Raw genomic sequence first — 23,291 nt, forward strand, 5'->3', positions numbered from 1 at the left:
GTGACACAACTCACTTGTGAGTTCCCTTACTGCCTACAACTGCCATTTTTGTGATACAAAATTAGCTCCCTCAAATTCACAAGGAGGCAAACTTTGGCACATAAGTTATGGGTTTGTTGCTGATGTGATTTGTGAAAGGGCTTCAGCAGGTATAAAGCTGCTTCAAAGCTAGCACAAAACATAATGTTCTTTCTTCAGATGCTCATTTTGTTCTTCCTAAGCACTTGCATTCTCATGCAGTCTGGAAATGAGCAATAGTCACTGAATTTGCACAATGAGGTAACAGTAGCCACTTTAAAAATTGATTTCATAAATAGTGAGTTATTTCCATTTTGAAAAAAGTTACACAGAATGTTCCATGGAAATATTATTCATAAACTAATATTCTGAGGCAATGCTGTGCAGTTCAGCAAGACCAGGCTCTCCTCTGAAGTGTAAGGTCTCCTCAGGATGCTTGCTGCCTTATACCCATTGTGGGGAAGCCGGGCTGGAGGAACATCCAGGGCTTGTACTTGTTTACTGATTATCTTGGGCATGTCTTTCAACCTCTCAGTGTTGCCATATGTACAAAAGACTTTACAGTATGTATCTGCTCTGGCAGGGAGATTAAGATTAGTTGCTGTTTATACAGGTTTTTACTCAGTGTTGTGGTTTAACCCCAGCCGGCAACCAAGCACCACACACACTTGCTCAGTCCCCCCACACACACACCCGGAGGGGTGGGGAGGAGAATGGGAAAGGAATGTAAAACTGGAGGGTTGAGATAAGAACAATTTAATCATTTAAACAGAATAAAAAGGTAAGAACAACAGCAATAACAATAACAACAACGATAACAATAATGATAACAATTATAGTGGAAAGGTAGGGAAGAGGAAAACAAGTGATGCACAGTACAACTGCTCACCACCCGCTGACCGATGCCCAGCCAGTCCCCGAGCAATGACACCACCCACCCCCACCCCCCAAAGCTAACCCTCCAAGTTTCTATACCAAGCATGATGTCCCATGGTATGGAATACCTCTTTGGCTGGTTCAGGTCAGCTGACCTGTCTTTTATCAGTCCCTTGTGCCCCTCCAGCCCTCTGACTGGCAAGGCCCAAGAAACCAAAAAATCCTTGACTTAGTATAAACATTACCCATCAACAACTAAAACCATCAATGCCTTATCAACATCGTTCTCACATCATAGCCAAAACACCCACCGCACTGTACTAGCTACTAAGAAGAAAGTTAACTCTATCCCAGCTGAAACCAGGACACTTAGGCTGAGTTTTATTCCAAAAGCAAAGATCTCAAATCTATAGGCATTGCTGAGGAGTCAATTTGAGGCAGATATTCTGTGCTGATTATGCAGGAAAATTATTGTTTGAAGCCCGTGGAAGTGCCTTAGCATGTTTCATGTTGGGTTTAAAGAAAGTTTGCTGAATTTGTATGCCATGAGTATGAATATACTTGATTGTATACTGTAGGCTGTACAAAATCAGCAAAAAGATGATACTAATACAAGAATGACACCCCACAAATGATATAAAATCTCAGTCAAGCTCCATACAGAAAAGCCTTGCTGTTAGTGCGTGCACTTAGCCAGCTTTGGCTATGCCAAGGGCGCAGTAACAAGGGTTGATTCCGTTTCTGGAGGTCCCATTGGAGGTGCTTTCAAGTGACCCTTGTGTCTGACAGGTTTGAGTACACCGAAGCCTCCTTCAAGGCTTCGAGGGTGGGATGCATATTGCTAGAGGAGGGGAAAAACCTGGTCATGGTCATGGCTGCTTCCCTCTTCACTGACAGGGACACTGGGTTAAGGGACCACAGGCAGAGTGTGACCTTTGTATTTCCTGAAGGAGTTGACTGGAGAGGGTATTGTGAACCTTCACACCTTTTTGGCGCTATGAGCACAGTCCGAGTGTGGCAACATTGTCCCTTGTGTGCTTTCAGTCTCCTGGAGGAGCTGCAGCCCCACAGTTCTGCCACTGGCATAAATATATGGCTGCTCACTGGGTCCTTCTGGAGACCCAGGCCTTGATGTGCTCCCAGAGCCGCTACTCTGTGGGCTTCTTGAGGAGCCAGGCTATTCTGCTGCAACGGAGGGAATTATGTTATTGGCGGTCTGGATGAAAGTTCAGTTTACTTTGTATTAGCCTTTAGGTGAGCAAACAATCTGTCTGCTCTACTTCCTCATTTGTCCTATAAGATCAGATTGCTCTATACTTAAGGGAAGTTAAGGAAGTAAGTTACAGATGATTGACTCCTTTTGCTGTCCACGCAGGTACATAAGCTGTGTTCAAACCCAGATGAACAGTACCCTTCCTGTTATGAGTACTTCAGATGTGCCACTTATGACATGCTTTATAAACTAACCAAGCTTTGGCTATATTGGTCTAGATGGAAGAAGAAGCAAGGCTGTAGAGTGGGCGCTAGCAAGGACTGGGGAATCAATAAATAACGTCTTCCTCTTGATCCAGCACTTGTTAATGCCCTGGAAAAGTGTTCAGTGATACTCTTCTGCTAGAGGTGCTGGCTTAAAAGAGCAGTGAGACTTCACTACTGAGATTTGTCATTACATACTGAGCTTGCTTATGAGCGCAGATACGATAACCCTAAGGTTCCATTTCAGCTCCAACCTGGGTAATTTCTTAGCATCTCTAAACTTTCCCTGCAGGTTTTGCTGTGCGGAACGTTATCCCTTGCTTTTGTAAACTGTTGTATGTCCTGGCTTTGTGCTGTTGAAGAACTGGGACATCCCCCTTCAGAAGTCACAGCAACGAGCTTTATCCTTGTCAGCCTCGCAGGGGTAATGTGTGGCTTCATTAAGATTTGCATTCCGTTGTTGCTACTTCAGACATGCTTTTAATCAAAAAGCTCAGTCTTTTGAAAACAGCTTTGTGGGTTTCAGTCATTAAAGTATACAGGTTCATGAACGAAAATGCCTATGCATAACTGAAGAAAGCATTCTTTCTTCTAGTTGCTACCTAGTAGAGGAGGTGACTGACCCCACAGGGTGCATCTCTTTCTCAAAAGTATACTCAGTCTTTTCAATGCATATATTTTGCACTTTTCTTTGCTCCTAAAGTTAGCAAGCAATTTTATTAAGTTTAGATCTTTCTACATGGCAACTACTTAAAAGCAGTTAAGCCACCAGGCTGACTACTCCAAGGAGATTTTGACGGCTGCCCTCTGCTGAGAAGGCACAAGGGAGAACGCTGTAACTGATTGGCAAAGCTTCCTGACCAATTTGCTTCTGGGTTATCAGCAAGACACCGTATCTGTATGTCCCAGTGAAGTAGGAGGTATAAGAAATGCATTTTTGAAACAGAAATGTCTCTGTGACACCGCTAGTGACTGTCTGCTGGGTCCCACATGACAGTGGATGGTCAGGAGCAAAGCCAGTGAATTTGCTGCATTTCCACGTGCAACCCGGTACCCAGGGCTGCTGCAGTGCAGCCATGTCCTTTGCTTTGTTTTTTCTCTTTGAGCTGTCAAACGGGACATACACGGAAGCTCATCAGAACGTTTTGGCTATCTCCACAGGTTAACTAAATGTGTTGTACTGTCAGACAACCTGTTTATCACCAGCACCTCTGCGATTGCTAGCAAGCTCACTGGGCTTTCAAGAGTGAGAACCCAAAGGTATTGGCCTCATCTGTAGGCTATCAACAGCCACATGAGCCCAACAGCCACACGAACTCTCCCCGCTTGCCCTGGTAGCCACCGCCATGTGCCCAGAGCAGCACATCGGAGGCCAGGAGGGTTACGCCGAGGCACCGCCAGCCTCCTGCCCCGGATGGAGGGGGGCATCGCGGCGGGCTGGAGGCGGCGGCAGCCCCAGGGCAGGGCAGGGCTGTCTCCTCAGGGCGCTGCCACCGCGCCCGCAGGGGACCGCGGCTGCCGGTGTGAGGGCGAGCTCGTCCCCCGTTCCCGCCACAGCGCCCAGCGAGCCGCTCGCGCCCGGCCGTCAGCGCCCGCACGTTCCGCACATCCCGGGAAAAACGTGACAGGAAACACCCTGGAAATGTAAGTCTGGACCCCTGACATGAAATGTAAGAGCCGGGGGGCACGGCCTTATCTCGCCGCCGGGTTTTACTCTCTCATAGCCTAAGGGGGGGCGATGGTCGCCCCCGCGGCAGCTCCCCTCAGGAGAGGTCCCTGCGGGGCGCGCTGAGGTGATTCCCGCCCAGGCACCCGCCTTTTGGTGAGCGCGCAGATCGGTCGGACCTGCCGCCGTTTTGTTTCTGAGGGAAAAAGTGCTGCGGAGCCCCAGCCCCTGGGTGGGTACTTCACAGGGGGGCTGCGAGGAGACAAAGCCCACCGAGAGCGGGGAGGGCCCGGGCGGCCCTCCCCGCCCTCGGTGGGCCGCGAAGCGAGACGCTAGCGTTGGTACCGGTGGCCCCCACGGGCTGCCCGGGCCAGCGGGGCCGTGCCGCCCCAGCCACTTGCCGCCGGCGAGCCCTCAGCCCACGCCCAGCCCGGCGGGGTCACGGCGCAGCGGTCTGGGCGGCGCGCAGGCGCACAAGGCGCCCGCGCCTCCAACATGGCTGAGGTGGTGCCGCTTCTCTTGCAGCGGGCGCGGAGGGGAGGATGCTGAGCCTCCCGGGAGCCGCCGCCGCAGCAGGGGTGGTGAGGCCCGAGGCGGGCCCCTCTCAGCCATGGCCAGGCTGGCCGACTATTTCATCGTGGTGGGCTATGACCACGAGAAGACAGGTAGGTGTGGCTGCGCGCAGGGCTGCCCCGCGGTGCCTGGCTGGCCTCTTCCCCCCTCCCCTCGTTCTTGTCCGGCCCCGGCCCCCTCCCGCCTCCGGTCGGGCCGCAGGAGGAGGAGACTGCCGCGCACACGGGGCGCGTGTCCGGCCGTGGGGAGGAGGGTGGCGGCGGGCAGTCGGGCGGCCTCACCCCCGCCCAGGGGCGCCGCGGCCGGCGGGGGCGAGGGAAGGGTTAATCCCTTTTTCCTGAGGCGAAGCGGCCCGGCGGGAAAGCGGAGGGGCTCCCCCAGGCACCCGGCGGCCGGCAAGCCGGGCCCTGGCACCCCCCGCCGGCCTCAGCCCACCAGGCAGCCCCGCTAAGCCCATCCGGCGAGCCGGGTGGCAGCCGGCCGGAGCGTACCCCGCGGCCTTGGCCCACCGACCCCAGATGTTGGAAACGGGCGGCGGTTCCTTCCAGAAAGTGGGGGCGGCTTAAAATTTTGCCCACGGCCGTGCACAGCACCGGCTCCCCGCCCCGACCACCGGCCGGTGCTGCCACGCGGGCAGCCGCCGGGCCGGCTGGGTGCCGGTGCTGTTTGTGCGTGCCCGTTTCCCCGGCCGCCTCTTGCAGAAGACGGCGGCACTGGCTGCTGTTCTCTCACCTTTGTACCGCTAGCTGAGGCACGTACACCCGCGGCCTCAAAGGAAAACAAGAGACGGAGGGGGCTTGCCAAGCAGTGGGGCTTGCGGCCCGTTTTGAGTGGGGTCTTGGAGCTCATGGCCTTGATGCGGCTAGCACCTGGGGAAGTGCTGTGGCACTCGGTAGGCTCTTCGGGAATGGCTGCTTTGCTGTCTGCTCGGGTGAAAGGGAAGTGGTGTTATCTGCTGTCATTTTGTGGGTAGAGTGGTTCATATTATGTGACTTCGTGTTATAATGTCACGTTTGTTGCTGGGGAGACCTCAAATCCGTATATACACTGATTTGAAAATTAAGTGATTGTCAACTGGTATGTGTTTGTGCTGTGTATTTCAGAACAGTCCTTTGAATATATGTTGTTAATAAACAGTATTTTAAATAGTTGCATGTCCCCTAATTTATTTGACTATGCATAGACCAAACAACACTCAAGTTTGTTACTGTAAGTAATTCTTTGAAGTAACAGTTGTGTGTAGTCTGTATTTGTTCATTCTACAAGTGTAGCTAATAAACTCCAGGAGTAAGATCCTTTGGTTTTTTTTTAAGAAATATAATTTTCAGAGAAATCATCATATCTATGTGTTTAAATACACAGCGGCTTACAAAATTCTGCTAAGGATCTGCTGGATTTTTCTATACTGGCATGATTTTCCATATATTCCATAATACGTTCCATTAATTATGACGTGGTTCCCCCTCCCACCCCATTTGGAAATAGACTTATTCTAATTGCAGTAGCAAAAGTGTAAGATATGTGAAATGGAGAGTACTTTATAATAAAAGTAAAGACCTCCCCTTTTGCCTCTCTCCTGTTTGGAGCTTCTTCCCCAACAATAGTTGAAAGCTTAAATCAAAACAAAGAAGCAACCAAAAAATCAGGGTGCTTTTAAGGGGAAGGTGAAGCAAGTAGCCTGCCTTCTTAAAGGGTATGATCAATATGACAGCTGCCATGTGAAATAAAATTATGGATTGGAAAGCTTTAGGGTTTTGTAAAATGTTTTCATCTGTAGCATTTAAGTATGTGTTTAACTTCCTGTACATAAATTGTCTCATTAAGTTTAGTAGAATTGCGTGCATGGATGAAATTGAGCAGATTCAGAAATAACTCCAGAACCAGAACCTTAATTTGAAAAGGTCATGCCCAGAAAATAACTGTTTAGACTTCATTATTTAAATTACTCATTGCTACTTTTAATGCTTCATACTAAAATGCTTGAAGGAACAACATTCTGTTGAAGACTAGGCATGCATTGTTTTCCAAATTCCTTTACCCCCACGTGCGATCCCATAATACATGGAGTACTGACCTTTCTTTTTCTTGTAAAAGTTCTAGTTTCTCGATGCATTTATTATGCCTCCTTCTATATGAAAAAACAAGGACAAACATTTCCAGGATTGTAGACTTATTACCCGTGAAGCTATTAAATTTTTAAGTATGGACTTTTTTTAAAATCTTCAATAACATTCTGGTTTTGTTTTAATAGGTTTGATTTTAATGTTGAGTGTAATTACATTTTATAGTGTTTTTTTTAGGAATACTCTGGAATACCTTTGTGTAAACAAGCAAACAAAAACCCTGTAACCTTCCCCCTCTTCCCCAACCTGTACATCAGCAGCAGTTGGGATAATGTGTACTTGCGGTTAATAAGAAAGGATGTTTATAGCAATGACTGTTCTCCCAGAAAAGCCCTACTGTCTCTGCTGTCTCTCTATAGCAACCATCATCTGCTCTGTCTTCACATGGATTATAGGGATTTATTTACATGTACCAATATCTGCAGTATACTGAAAATGTGGTAAAAGTATTGCTTTCCTGTGCAGATTAATTTAGCTTTATTCAAAAACCTTCACTGTAAATATCTAAAATGCTGGGTTTGTGCACTTGTGCAATTTAGGAGCAGATTTCTAGATTTTTCTTGTTGTGGAAAAGCTTTATTGGTGCTACAAGTTTTTATTCAATTTAGTCTTAAGGGGAAGTGAAAAGATGTTTTTATTGTCCTCAAATAAACCAAAGAGGTTTGATCCTTTGGGGGATCAAACATTTTAAAGTTCATTCCTGTGCCAATCGAGGCCTATGTATATTGATGTTACTGCAGTCCTAGTGCTGTCATTCCTATTGTGCTAAATTTTCCTTTCGTTTTCAGCTTGGTTTAGGATGCTGACCTGTCAAAAAGACCTTTCTTGCTGAGTATTTTGCCTGCGTCACTGTATTATTCTTTTTCTGGGTTGCTTTTCTGCTCAGTTTTCAAACAGTTGGCTCACCAGGATGTCACATGAATGCCAGTATCTGTATAAAGGAGGAGCAGGAGCGTGCAGGAGGGTAGATCACTGCAGCCTGAATTTATATCAGCTGAAATGGTCCTAGAACCTTGGGCGAAAAGATGTTAGTCAGATACCTTATTCTCCTACTTGCTCGGGTAAAAGTAACGGGTGCCTTTGAATAGATTGTGTAACAGGCAGTTTATTTGTGCTTGGCAAGATGCACTGAGATTCAGCCTGAGTAGAGAATGAGTTTTGCCATTGATGTCTTGAGTGTCCATAGACTTTCAGGTACACGGGAAATTAAAGGAGAAGTGTTGAACGATCTGATTCACATAGGTTTTTATGAGTTTCAGGTACAGTTGACTGTATTCCCACTTAAAAAATACTTGTCTATAGCTCTCACCGTAAAAGTAAGCTTAAATATATCATAGTTTTAATTGCTGTTGTGTGTTTTAGAAACTTGTTCTGAGTCACTAAAGTATGTAATAGCTGTAGCTGCTATTGGAAGTTCCATGTTCAGTGTCTTGACAGAGTTGGAGAAACCAGATTTAATTAAAACCCTTGGTTTTGTTCTAACAGTGGAAATGCAAAGGATTTCAGTGATACACCAAGGCTGATTTTTTTCCTATGTTTATTTTGCATTTAGCTGAACCTTTACTAAGGTAGATAACCACTTTTTTCTCTAACATATCAGCACAATATAAAGCTGTTATGTAACTTGCTACAAAAGGCGGTTAAAGAAGTCTCTGAAGAGAACAAAGGTGCTAGAAAATGTAGGCACTCTGGGTTAAAAGCTAGAGAAAATACCAGAAGACCTGACTGTATATCCATTTTCTTTTTCCATGTATTTTGAAGTGTTTGATCGGCTTCATCAAAAATTCCCATTTAATATGTTTGCATAATGGAATGTGGATGGGGTTTAACAAGAACACAGATGTTTACAAAGATCATAGAAGGGCATGAGAAAATGCCTTTTTGTTTTGTTTCAGTTTGTTTTTGCTGATATAAGCCATAATCATTACTTTATCGCTGGAATTTACATATGGTGGTACTTGAAAAAGGTGAAAGAGAATGTTTGTGTCTAAGCTCAGCAACTGAAAGCTAAGGCTAAAGAAGAGAGAACTAAATACTGGATTTGATTAATTTGCCCATATACCCATACTGGCTTTCCTGTATAGGATGCTGTTGTGTACCCAGCTGTTAACACTGAAAACCTGTGAGATGAAGCGAAATGTTTTCCATGAGTTTTGTTCTCTGTAGGAAGACAGACTACTATTAGTTTTTTTTGTTCTTGCTTGTGTGTGCAGTTGCAATGTGTATGACAGAAGGCTTGCAACAGTATAGCAGTTTTATTTGGCTGTTGTCATAACTGATAAATGCTGATAAAACGTGTAGGCTCAGTTGTGGTTCTTTTTGTTCTGATTTTGATCAACTTGTTTTCGGGAAAGCCTTTCTTGTCTAACATAGCTTCGTATCTTGGTGGATTTTGAAACAAGTGATTGATGCTAGAGTAGAAGTTCCTAAATGCAGTTGTCTGATTCTTCTATTTTTTTTTTTTTTCCTGTGGGCAGACTTTGCTTGTGAAGAATATTCTTTTTATGTTGAGGGAGTAAATATCATACAATGTCATGAGGCTATTTTGGTGTATTTATTGTATATTCATAGTCGGGCATTCCTCTGGGCTAGCGTGTCTATAAGGAGTGATTTCTTGGTGTGCAATCTCTGTAAAACAGAAAACATAGAAAAATAAAGGAATCAAACTGTTACTGCCATGGCTTTCTTATCTGTGCTGCGGCTTAATGTGATGCAAGTGCAATCTAGGGAAATCTCAAAGGCAAAAAAAACCCCAACAAAAACTAAATCTTTTTTGTAGCAGAAGAGTTCCTGTAGCTGTAACTGAGGTGTACTATCAGAACTGAAGCAGAATGCAGATATGTAAGTAGCTGTGTAAGAGATTACTGTAGTTGGCTATGACTGGAGAAGGGCATGTGTGCCCAAAAGCTTTTCCGAACAAATCGGTTGTTCTAGTATAAGAAATTACCTCTTTCTACAAACCTTGTCCTTGCTCAGTTTAGTTTTCAAATACAGCACTCTCCACAATACCAAGCTGAAACAGAATGAGAAAAGCATGTGTGTGTTTTTGTGTGTTTTTTGGTAGTGTTTTGGTTTGTTTTTTTTTTTTTTTGAGTAAGGCCTTCTTAGAAGTCTGCATGGAGGAAAAACCCCAACACCACCAGTATTTTTTTGGTAGCATGTCTTCCTAAAATGTATGAGGAAAAACCCCACCACCACCAGTATTTTTTTGGTAGCATGTCTTCCTAAAATGTATGAGGAAAAACCCCAGCACCACCAGTATTTTTTTGGTAGCATGTCTTCCTAAAATGTATCCAAGCACTTCCTTCTAAAATATGATGTTGACTTGAAAAATTGTTATTTTGATTTATGGATTCACTATAATTTTGGAGAAAAAATTAAATCAGTACAGATCAATGTAATTTTTCTTTCCCTCATACCTGCTGATTAATATCTCTGAAGAACTTGGATTTGAAACTCTTTGCTTGCTTGGTCTTGCTGTCATAACAACAGCAATAAAACTTAAGGTTTTTTTCAGCCTTTCAATTTTAGTCAGACATGCATGGAGGCTGAATGTTTTATTCTGTAAGCTATCTTCATAGCCCTAAAATGTGAGGACACAGATTCTGTAAATGGAAGAAGCATTTTCTTTCTTTGGGGATACCTTAAGACAAACTTGCAGTTAAGAAACTCTCTCTCCCCTTTTCTGTCCTGGATTAATTTTGTGGATTATCTAACAAAAAGACACTTTTCCTGCAGCATGTTCATGAAAAACAGTTTGTTATGCAAGCCTGAAAACTATTTAAGCACTGTCCTTCTCTAACCGCAAGTGCAAGCGTATTTTTCAGTGGGGGGACAATGAGAATGACATTTAACTCCTCCAGTGTCACAAACATAATAGTCTTACAGCACTGAGGAAGATAATTATACTGCTATGGTAGTTCACTGTCATGAATTTAAAATACCAGCTACATCCCCAGCTACTGGTACTTAGAAAATAAAAAACAAAGGAAAACCACAGTCACTGTGGAATTGTTTTAAAATGTGGAACAGTAGATTCACTGTTCAACCTTGATAAATGTCAGTGAAAGTTGTATCTTACAAATACATACTGGTGATAAGGAAGCTTCTCTTTGATTCACCTCTCCTTTTACTTCTTTGCAGTAACATGAGAAATAATTTTTTACACTATATAAGCAAGAAGCCTGAAAATCTAACAATAGCACTAGCATTATTGATTAATTTCCTCTGCTTGGTGTTTTGGGAAATGTATTCCAGTTATATGCATTTGTTGAAATAAATTATTCCATTGGTGTCAGTGATATATTCTGAAGTCAAGGACAATCCAATTAGTGTTGATTGGGATTTGGCAGTTAAATCCCTGCTCATTGAGCCAAGAACATGCTTGTTACTGCTTATCTGTTAGTGACTAGCTACATAGTGATTTCTTGTTTTTAGTGTTTACAAATCTCAATTTTCAGTCTCCTACAAATTGTATAATATGAAAAAATGCAATCATTGAACACAGTTTGAGTTCTTTGTTTGCTTTGTAGTAGTCTTGTGCTCAAGGTAACAACATAGTAACTAATCACAAAAATTCCACTAAACTGGCCATATGTAACAGACTCTTGGTACCGCAGCCAAAATTAGTAGCTGGTGACAGTGCAGTCTGAGATTTTGTATAGCTGTAGTAAAGGAATGCTAATATACTGAAAATACAAAATCATAATTCTGGATACATGTTCAGGACAGCAGCATACAAAACCATATTGAACCCTGGGAGACATCAATAGGTAAAAAGAGACAAAGGAATGTTACTGGGGTCACAAAATCAGTCACTCAGAAATTTGAGGGGGTGGGTGGGAAGGTAGGAATAATGTTCTTTAAGTGTCGTTCATGTGGTGTTTGGTAGGATTTAAAAATGCAAAACCAAGAAAATGCACTATCTGGACCCTTCAGCAAGGTTGGAAATGTCTTTTTTTAAAGGGTAGACTTATATATTTGGTCTAATGGAATAGTAACTGGAAGGAAGATGGGAGATTCTGGCAGATCATTTCTCAGGTACTTGTGGATGCAAAGAAACAACTCTACTTTCTAGAATCTTGACTTCTGTTGTGGAAGATTGTGCTTTGGAAAATGGGTTTCACTGAGCTACTTTTGCCAGATGCCATAAATACGAATTCTAGGAGTACTGAGAGTTGTTAGTGGGCAGCGTTGCCTTTAGGCTCCGTAGTGGGCTGCATATTACTTCAGCGTGGTTTGGGAACCCTTGCTCTGTAAGACAGTGGCTACTCTTCCTGCTTACTCTGACACATTGTAGTATTTTAAAATTCTTTCTGTCTTCTAGTTTGACTTTCTACATCTATCCCAGACGAACCTCTGACCTTAGTGTCTCTTTCTCCCTCCTTCTGTCTCTCAACCTCTGTTTAGCCATTTCTATCTACTCTGTGTTTTTCTGAGATGAAGCCCTCTTGTCCAGTCAGTCTGATTTCTGGTGATTTTCATCTTTAAATAAGTGTCAATTCATCGCATAAACACAAAGGCCAGGTTTGGTTCCTGCTGTAAATTTTGGGCCTAAAAGAGTGTTTGCTAGAACTTTAGTTTATGTAAAAAAGTCCTTTTCCCACTCTTATTTCTTAGAAACTGAAAAGGTATTTGGTGTGAAGTTTTGTGAAGTAATTGAGCTAGGGACAGGTATTAAGCATTAAGACTTAAGGTGGTACATTTAGTTTGGCTAAGTAAGAAATAATTGAAAATAGTTACAGAATAAGATGTTAGAGTGCCTTTAGTAATGCTTATGGCTGTTAGCTATTTGCATATTTAAAAAACATTGCACTCATGTTTCTCTTGGTTTCTTACAAGTAGCACAATAAACCTTTTAGCTTGATTGCTGCATTGTTAAACTTTCACGTTTTAAATTTGTACTTTTTGTACGTGTATTTGTGCTTTGGGCAAAGAAATACAGACACTCGTCCTCTTTTGTGACTATTGTTCTACGAACTATAAATATAATTCCTGAGTGGTAGTAAGCATAAGCTGGCTGCATGACTAACAAAATACTCAAGACTTTTTCAAAAGGATGAAACTGTGATCTTGTCATAAATACAACTGTAATGGACTTTTCTTGAAATACGGTTGAATGGGTGTACTGTATTTCTTAAATAACAGTAAATTAGGAAATTGTGTTTTTTTAATGCTATTACAGGGGCTGCTTTTCATAAAATGCAAATTGTAATTGCGTAAAAAAAAAAAGAAAAAAGCCACACGCTTTGTTCCTGCAGAGCTGTTTCTTCATAATTAGTCTCTTTTCCCAGAAAAATATATCATAGTTTTATGAAGCTTGTGTAGTGACTAAGCTGCTGGTGTTCTATATTGTTAGGATGTGCTATTTTTAAGCTGTTTAACACGGATCATTCTAGTAGAAGTTACAAGAGGATTTCAGTTTTCTTTCATATTGATTGGTAATGTGAAGAGAGAAGTGGGTTTCATAATTTTGAAGAACTTAGAATTTATTAAGATGATGTCAAAGGAAAATTGATTATGTTTTTCCTTCCTGAAACAGAATTAAACCCAGTTTTTTTCCCATATTCTATTGGTAATTTATTTCTAGCCTCTCTCTTCTAGGTTGTGAGTTTGTAGAACCTTCAGTCTGTGAGAATTTTTTTTTCTTCACTGTTTTTTGTTTAGTGACAGACAGCTCTGAATGCTGACCCTGTAAGAGCTGGTAGTGGATGGTAATGTGGTTGATATAAAATCGTTATTGAATTCATTGTGTCTTGTAGAAGGGTCTGGATTTGCCCTTGATATCCTCTTCTTTCCCAGCTTTGAAAGCATAGTACTTGTAAGCCCTGGAGATGGCTTTTGTGCGGTTCAGAATGTCACTGCTCTTTCAGTAAAGCAGTGGACCCTTGAGGTTCCTGGTGCTGTGACTGGCACTGTTGCTGATGGGCTTCTAGGGAAAATTTGCTTTTTGTAAAGTAGTTTAGTCTGGCGCCTCTGCCTAAGCAATGGATTGTGCCAGACTGCAACTGTGGAACTAGTTGGAATTCTCCATTAAGGGAGGGAAGAGCTGCTGCCTGGGCAATGCCTTTGACTTTGGGATTCACCCCATGTTTCTCAGAAATATAATTAATGAATTACTATTTTCTGCATTTGAGGAACTACTTGCTTTTGCAAAATAGGAAACTGGTTAGTGTGTGTTCCTCATGATCCACAAGTGTCAGCAATGGTCGAAAGCCCATGGTTTGGTATGGATGCTTTTAATAGTAATTCCGAAACAGTTAAGGTACTGAGGCACATATACAGAATAAAAGGATGTTTTCTGTGGTAACAAATACAGAGTTTTTGTTCAGAAACTCATGCAAGTGTTCAAAGGGCTGCAGAGAAATGTTTCCTCTCTACCTGTTTTATAGTGGCTGAAACTTAAGTGCTTTTTTAAGTAGCAAATTCTGGTCCGCTTTGCTAAAGTGAGTTAAGATAATGCCTGTGGAAGTCTCAGATTTGCCCTTTACCTGGAGGCAACTGCCCCTACAGCAGTTGTAGACAGTTGTGTCAGTTCTCTGCTAGCTCTGCTAATGAGCTGAGTTTTTGACTCAAAGCTGCCAGTACACATGCTTTAAGCCGAGACACCTGGATTTGTATTGATGTGATTGAGGCATGGGGCACATATTCTCTTTTTTCCAACTCTGAGGGGTTGATTGTTTCCAGCAGAGAAGCAACAAAAAGGACTAGAACATCCCAAACCATCTCAGTAGGTTGTACTAGGACTAGAGTGTCAAAGCTGTGGTGTGTCAGCTGTAATGGCATTATAATTCAGCAGGACAGCCAAAGCAAGTGTCATGTTTTTTCAGTTACAGGCAACTTAAAAGAAAACAAAACCGTAGAGTGCCACATGTTTGTGATTTTGAATTCAAAACTCTTCTTTCAAAAGATTCTCTTTCCTGTTTGATAAATCTGCATAAATAATGATACCAGGTTCGCCACTGAGTAAAGTGTTGATTCAAGTAGTGATACTTTTGTAAGGTTGTTGTTTCAGTACTGTGTTTTCAAAATGTTTTGTTTATAGTGTTTATTATGAAGAGAGATGAGATCATACATATTTAACAAAAACAGTCTACACAAGGATATTTTATTATTTTGTTCTCTTTTGCCACATGGCATCTTTTTGGAAGAGGCAAGGCTGCCACTGAAGCATTTTATTTTTTTGTGAGAGTGCTCTTGAAAAGTGTCCAGAAAACACACTTTCTACCTTTCTGACTTTGCGAGAAGTTGTTGCATTTTTATTTTAAATTTTTTGTTTATGTGTTTGCTTATGGGTTTCATTTTCTTGGTGTTTTTTTTTTTTTTTAAGAAAATGTGGTCCAGGTTTGGTTTTTTTAGTAAATAGCCCATTTTTAGAAAATCGCAATATCCATATGAAGTCTAAAAATGAGCAGTAGTTCTTGAGCAGTAGGAATCCATTCCTGTCTAAATCTGGTATGTACTCCCTACCTAATAATAACTTTGCTGTCTTAAAAGTTTGAAAATACATTTGCAGAGACCAGAATATAAATTCTGTGTTTTATTAGATTTGATTTTTGGTTATATGAAGACTCTAGAGTCTTTTTTTATTCTTATATATTTGATAGTTACCAAGAAGAGATTTGGACTATAGTAATCCTAATATAGTTGTATGAAATGTTGTATGCTTTTTACTTGCAGATGGACAAAGATTTTTGTCAACATTGTCTTGCCAATCTTAATTTTTAGAAAATTTTTGTATTTGGGGCTTTTAAGGAATCTAAGCTGTTGCTGGTTAAATGGTAAGAGGCTTGAGAATTATGAGTACATTAAAGGATAGAAACAAGTGGTCACTGTTCACAGGCAAAGTTGATAGTATGGACTCACAAAGTTAATTTTGCAGACCTTTTTTGTTCAACTTGTAAATATCTGGTAAAAAGAGAGGTGGAATAGTTAGGGGATGAGACTTGCAGTTGATTAAAACCAATATTAAAATAATTCAGGATAGCTGAATCTAAAGCTTATGGCGAAAGGCTTCAGAAAGACCTCATGATACTGTGTGACCAGATGTTAAAATTTTGGATAAAATGCAGTTTTAATAAATGCAAGCTGAAGTACAAGCAGTGGTGAGGAAAGATGGACATAAATATTCACAACAATGCTCTCCAGTTTAGCTATTGTCTCACAGAAAAAAGTTCTTGGAATTTGTTGGGACAGTTCTCTGTAAACGTCAGCTTAATGTCTGGTGATAATGGCAACAGTAAACTCAGAAATAAATGGTATGGAATTGTGGGGAAAAAAAACCCACCAGAAAACATTGTGGTGTTGGGACTTGCAACCTAGGGGGTAAGAATGGATTAGGAGAATCCCAGAGCTCCTATTTGGCCCTGGCTGCTATAGTCCTGAGTCTTAAGTAAGAGTGGATAGGACTTCCAGGCATCACCTGATCCTGTCTTCTTGCCCAAGGCACAACTAGCTGTAGCCTTTGCTGGTCGGGGTGGATCTTTAACTCATTTGTAAAACCCCTCAATAACAGCAATTCCACAACCTGCTTTATCAGTCTGTTCCAGTGCTACTCTGTCTTGACTTCTAGAAGGGTGTTCATAGTGTTCGAGTCAAATGGTTTTTTGGTACAGTTTTAAGCCTGTTACACTATTTTCCTTGAAGTGTGGTGACCAAACTGGATGTGGTAAATACTTGAAATCTTACCAAAACTAAGAGTGAGATTTATTTGCTGGTTTTGCAGACAGTTCCATGTGTAGGCATGACTCTGATTTTATTTTTATTTTTAGTTGGTTTTTCTTTTAATTTTCAACATCACAACACTTACGGTCACTTCGTGGTCTGCTTTAACCTCTACATCCGTTTGAACTAAACTGATAACTATTTGACCATCTTGTATATCTGCAGTCAGCTGTTCTGACCTAAACTCTGCAGCTTTGCAGTTCTCCTTAGTCATACTCTTAACTTTTTTTTAATAACTTTTTCCAGTCATTCAGGATCACTTTGAATTCTTGTCTTCTAATGTGCTTATCTGCATTTTCTTAAAGTAATTAATAATTTATATGTATATATATAAAAACTTGTGAGTGCTAAAAAGAGCTGTTTCAGTGTGCAGTGACTTTAATCAAAACCAAAACAAAAAATGAGCATTGAACCCCATAATGACCCATGTATTATAGGTGGGAGATAAAATCAATGCTGCTGTAAATGTGCTTGAGTGTGTAGTAAGTAAATTTGCAAAAAGTATATTCAGTTGATGTTCCTAGGCATATTAAATTTGAGGTGCTTTGTGGTATGTTAAAATAGGGCTATATTTTAGGAGTCCGGGGTACTTAGAGAAACAAGTTAGTGATTTATTTAATAAGCAACATAACTAGTGACTTTTTTCTACACATTTTGTCTTTTGTCTTGAATGTCCCTAGTAGTGCTGCTACTAAACAAACAGCAAGGTCTCTTGAATACTAACTTTTTTAAAATCAGGGTCATTGGGCAATATTTATTTAGGTTAAAGGCAGCTGATCACATAAACCTTGCTTCTGTAGGAAACATCTGAAAGTAGCATTCTTGCTTGCAATAACATTGTTTTTCTGTCTCTTAGGAGAGGATCTGCTTTCCTTTGTAACAGACACATTGTAGTACACTCCAGTTAATATTCTGGGCCTGCCACAACCTCAGAGGGAGAGGTTATGTTCTATTGATTTATTATGGGCTCACAGTCAAGTGGCATTTAATTGTTTGCTAGGACATGGATGCAGCTCTGTTTTCTTTAGTTGTGTGTCTAATTTCAAACAACCAGTTCCTTCTGTTTTTTACAGTTGCAGAGTGTGGATTGAGGATTTTTTTTTAATTGTTTTTACTGCTAATGGTGCATGCACTGGAAATGCATTTTGATGTGTAAAATCTTGGCAGTGTAGCTTATTTATAGGGTGGAAGATGGCGTAAGGAAAAAGATGATTTAGCATGTAAGCAGAGAATCGTACTTTATTCTTTCAGTACAGTTTTAAAAGAATTATCTAAAAAACCTGAAAGAACATACTTAGTGTTTAAAATAAAAATTTGATGTTTATTGTAGGCCTTTATATTTAATGATGTTTTTCCGTTTTAGTCATGTAAATATGTAACAGTATTTGCAGTACTTGTTAACTATGCTTGGAGATCAGGTGAAATACTGTTGTGCTGTGTGGACAAAGTATAATTCATGTTCTACGAAGTGCAGCTTTAGTGAAGACTGCTAGTGTGAGAAGAACTACAAATATAAAGTAACAGTTATGAACTTTGAAAGTGAGGTTTTTGTAGTGTAATGTAAAATAAATTTGGATACAACGTATCCTTTTTCAGCATGGCTTATAAACCACCACCTTCTTTGTGTTGATCCCCACTTAATTTAAGTCACTCTGGCAGTTCTGTTCTTGGGGGAGGAGGGAACGAAATAAACTGGTAACCTTTGACAGCCAGAACACAAACAAACAGTGTTTAACTTGTGGATATTTGGAACAATGGTGTTAATTTTTATTGCCTTTTTGAAGTAGACCCAATCTTTTTGTTCTTGGTTCGGAAGCTAAACATATTGTTTGGAACTTTTCTGCAGCTGTGAAGAACAAAGTTTGTTGTGGGGTAGTTTAGTGATATGACATCATGAGATGATTTTGACTACTGTGGCAATCTGCTTGCATTTCCCCTTGTGTAAGCGTGATCACTAGCATGTACGTTTTTCCATTTGGTTTAAATCAAGTAAGCGTTGATGGAATTGCATTTTGTGGTTATGTGCTTGATCCTGTTGTTCTGGACTATTGTTATTTTGACCTGAAAATCATTCTACTCAATCTCTGGTTCCAGTTTGTTCTCCTAAAAGGTGCTCCCGATAGGTCCTCTTATCTTTAGACAGCAGAGCATTCCTTTAAGGCTGTGTCTGGGTGTTGGTGGTTAACTTGGGGATGTTTGAATGGTGACACACCAGTTGTTTGAGATTCTAGTGTGACAGAAGCCCAATAACTGCAGAGCCTCGCTCATGTGTGTGTCGTCCCATCTCCCCTATCCCTGGCTTATGGAGTACTGGAGAATGCAGAGCAAAATGAGTCTGAACACTTGGGGCCAAACTCTCTTGAGATCATCTTGTATTGCTTTACAATACTGGCTTGCACGTACTTGTGTGAGGTTTAGCTGGTAGATCGATGACCAGCCTGAACATTGGCATTACTGCCATTCTGGCAGGTGGGTAAAGAGCTAGTTTTTGTTAAATACATATGGGCCATAAGATAAGCTCTTACTGGAAACTCTTTGTTTTTGCTGTATTTTTAGTCTATAGTCAGTCCAGACAAAATATTTGGCCTACCAGGATATGTGAATCATTCTTATTTGTAAAGCATCATTTGTCATCTGTGTTCCGAAAATGTTTTGTATGAGGGAAACACTGAATGCACTCAGAAATTTTATTGTTAATGTGCGTTGTTACAGCTGTTAGGTAAAAGTCATGCTTTGGTAAGTTCAAAATATTATTTAATTGTTTTAGCCTGTTGGAACCCCAGGGAATATACAGGGTGGGAAACTCCCAAATGACTGTCACTCCTCATCACCTGTAGGTGAGCAGTGGCATACAGACTTAAAAAAGCCACAAAAAACCCCCCCAAAAAACCAAAAAAGACAAATCTTAGCAGATGGTTAGTTCTGGGGGAAAAAAAAAAAGAGAAGAAAAGTTGCTCCTTCATCCTTTATGCATTGCTAATACTTTGAGTAGGAAAAAAATGCTTTAAAATTTCTTTTATCAATGCAGAAATGTATGTGCAGAACAAAATGAATGTTAAGGATTGAGCAAACAGATTGACTTGTGTTGTTTTTTTAATCTTTGTAGCCTGGTTTTAAACAATACTATGGGCATGTGCATGTGAATGCAGGAGAGGAAAGCACTGTCTGAAATTCTATATGGACTTTCAATGTGCATCTTATTACCTGAAGGAATGTGGCAGTTGCTGTGAAGTTGAGGGGAAAGTAATGTTCTCATAGACAGTTGAGATGACCTTCCAGTCACAAAATTCTGCAAGTTTTGAAAAAACTTTAAATTAAGTATGACGTCAGGAAGTTTGATGATGTGTGATATGTATGAATGATATCTGCTGAGGTGCGAGTATGTACAGATACATGTTCCAGTTCCTCTCACTAAAGGATTGTGGCTCCATAAATGCTTAGAGGCAGGAAGCATTACAGAAAAATGTTTTAAATAACAGTAAGGAATGAAAAAGGATAGTGGAAGAGGAGCTGAGATATTATGAACATTGTCTTTTAGAAAGCGTGTAGTACACAGAGGAAGAATCCTGTGAAGGTAGTGGAGAGATAACTAAGGGATTTGGAAGTTGAGGCAGCTTCTTACTACAGAGGATTGGCAAGTAGATCAGGAGCAACTGAATTTCAGAGCAAACATCTTGCATGTTGAGATGTGCTAAATTATATTTACAGATTGGAGTTCAGATGTGGGTGGCTTGAGCAAGTGACCAAAGAGGAATTTGCAGTGCTGTGTGATATGGAGCTGCAAATAAATGCTTGATTTAAGGCTAATGTGAGGCAGTTGGAGAAATGAGTTCTGTGATATCTCTGCAGCACTGTCACAGTGTGGGCTATCAAAAAGGTCCTGATGAGGATGATTCTGTCTTTAAAGATTTCAGGCTTGGGAAGGATTGTCTTGATTTGGGGCAGACAAAGAAGAGATGTGTCTGAAGATACTGCTTTTGAAACAAAGTAGTGAAGGCATAAGGGATTTATGTATCTTTACTGCCTGAACTATGTTGTAGTTCATAGGCACTGTATTGAAAATTTAAAATGAAATGGCTTGATCATGTGTTGCAAGAATATCTTGAACTTAGAGATGTTGGTTTTTAACAACGTTGGCAAATACTATTCAAAGGTAATTTTAAATTTTTGGAGGTCATGGTAATTGCCTAGGTGTAGAGTGACAGTGTGTCCAGTGTAAAGCAGTACTAAGCTATGCTGATGTTGCAATTTAGCAGGAAATGTGGACCTTTCAAATAAGTTTTGGGTCAAGTATGTATTTCCTTTGATTCCAAGCAAGTGCTTTTACTAAAAATCAGTGTGTTTTTTGATGTAATGGAAATATTTCTCTTATTGGTCAACTACCCAACCTGGAAGTGCTTTTGGAATTGATTGGTTTTTTGTTTAAATGTGTCATACCAACTTCAACCAGTTACACTTCGCTGTTTCTGTGGAGTATCTTTCTGGTATTGAAATCAACAGACCATGCTGCATCTAAACTTAAAGTAGACTTAAAGTTTTGTTACCCTTCACCTTGACAATTTCAGAAAGTACATTACCTGCTGTATAAAGGATATTATTTGTGAAGGATTCTTCTATTTATTGTAAAACAAGATGCATATTGTAAAGCATGCTTGTTTTGGGTTCTGGTTTCTTGGCTTGAAGAAGGAACTGTGTTTTGCTGCTATATCTTTTACACAGATGTGCATTTTATTTCTTGCTTAATTTTACTGTAATCCTTCATATGCACGTTTGATGACAAAGATGACATCCTTTACAAAGCATTTGAATCCTTCACTGTGTACCACATCATCACTTTGAACTCTGGGCAAAAAAGCGGGTATAATGAAATAGCGGAGATTGAAACATGTCAGAATTGAGCTTGAGAATGAACACTGTGTTTTCAGCTGCTCTGTGCAGGATAGTCTTTTGAAACATGAAATACAGAAACACTATGTGTGAGAAAAGGCAAAGGACTATTTCTTTGATGTAAACACTGTCATAATGCTCTATGTTCTCTTTTACTCCAGTGTTGACGATTACTTACACTTTGTGTTATTTGGTAAGAAGACATAAAGAACTTCTAAAGAAACGTCACAAAATATTCCAGATTATCTCAAGAATAAAATTGATATTATTCTTCATGGCAACCTTTCCTTATTTCTGTGGGAAAATATGTATGATTTTTTTTTAAAACCAGTATACAAGCCTTTGCTGTTTCAGTTATTGACCAGACACGAGGCCCAGATCCTCAAATTGAGGGGAAAAAATACTGCTGTGTCACAACAGAACTTGTCTGTTAATTTCAAGTTAATATATATTATGATTGTATTGTGCGTAAGTAGGACATAACCTGAAACCTGGAAAACTTCTTCAGATTAAAGACAAATGACTTCTTTATAAGTTGCATGTTAGAATATGTTGCCATATTAGTGTGTTTTTATCATAGCGATTGATTCAGTGTGATGCAGTAAGTCTGTAGAGGGCCACCTTACTAGCTATCTGTAGTACTTTCATGATTTAAACAAAAACCTTCAAAAGTAATTGGATTTTTTTGGCCTCATGTTCTTTCACACCACATGAAAAAGTAACAAATAAATGAGGAAATTAATCTATCAAGGTTTTTTTTCCTGATTAATGTCATGTTAGTTTTATCCAGTGCCATACCTATTAGGGATACAGAACTGAAAAACAGGACTGAAGTTGTAACTTGGACTTTTCTGATGCAGTGCAGTAATAGTTAGTCTTGTCATCATGACTGCAAGAAAGTAAGAGATGAGTTGTAAGATGAATTAGGGAAGATTCCTTGCATAAAGTTGAGACTGGGATAACTGAGAAGCAAAGAGAAGTGAAAAATAGAGGTATGTAGGTGGAGTGTGTGCCTGGCTGAGCAGGGTGGGTAGAAGCTGTGCTGTTACTTCAGAACAGTTGATACAAGGTAGAGGTTGTACCTTCAGGAAGCTGCCGTGGTCTTTAGGAAGATTCTTATGCATCTGACATGACAGCTTTTTCTGTTTGTTTTACTAGTATTGGTGCTCCTCAGACTTTTTTTCATTCTGACAGAGTTTCTGTTTTTCCCCTTAAATCTCCATGGAGATATTTTGGAGTTAGTTAGCAGAGATTATGTACACACAACGTTGTCTTGTCATCCATTACTTCTCAGTTCTCTAAACTAATCCCAAGCATTTTTTAAGTGTGTGATGACTAGATTGCAATACTGTATGTAAGACAATAAATGTCAGAGAGAAGGCGGCTGTTTGGCTTAGTGTTTTTCTACCATGCTCTTCTTCCTGTGTCAGGGTTCTGACTGATACCAAACACTGGTTAGATGAATAAAAAGGCTTGCAGTTTATAAATTCAGAGAGCAGCTCTCGTTTGCATATGGATTTCAATTATTTGGTATACTAAACGAGAAAATCAGGTAAGTGGATTTCAGCGTGCTGGTGCTTTTGCTAATAATAGTGATACAACCTTTTACTTTGGCAAATAGGTTGTTTGGAAGGTAGAGATTTTGGTTTTGCTTACCACATTTATCAAATAGAATACCTGTTAATCCTGTTAATGCTTTGTTCTTGTGAACCAGGCTTATGTGTTAAAATAGCCTTCATAGAAGTGGTAGCAGAAAAAATTTTCAATGTATTATATGGCATATTTCTTGAATTTTGAAGCTTAAGTTTATAATGGTTTCTTTCGTATTTCTAAAATAAGATGCACTAGGATAGAAATTTCTAAAATACATACTATATATGCTTCTGTTGCCTATGTATGTATTTGGGGGGTAAAATTTGAAAACACTGCCATCCTGAAAAAACTAATAG

The 23,291-nt window shown here is 40.4% G+C and overlaps 1 protein-coding gene across 5 annotated transcripts in view; it reads left to right on the forward strand.

Annotated features, from left to right (window-relative positions):
- Positions 1 to 4,503: 4,503 nt before the first annotated feature.
- Positions 4,504 to 23,291, forward strand: part of SBF2 (SET binding factor 2) — a 255,137-nt gene continuing 236,349 nt past the window's right edge. For 4 of the 5 annotated variants that reach the window (XM_055722188.1, XM_055722190.1, XM_055722191.1 and 1 more), the window contains exon 1: positions 4,519 to 4,701. In XM_055722188.1, coding sequence (XP_055578163.1) covers positions 4,647 to 4,701 — 55 coding nt within the window. In that variant the 5' untranslated portion in view covers positions 4,519 to 4,646. Of the gene's footprint in view, positions 4,702 to 23,291 lie in introns of all 5 variants that reach the window. The other variant, XM_055722192.1, reaches the window with a different exon arrangement.

Source organism: Falco cherrug, chromosome 10 (genome assembly GCF_023634085.1).
Source record: "Falco cherrug isolate bFalChe1 chromosome 10, bFalChe1.pri, whole genome shotgun sequence".
Classification (NCBI taxonomy): domain Eukaryota; kingdom Metazoa; phylum Chordata; class Aves; order Falconiformes; family Falconidae; genus Falco; species Falco cherrug.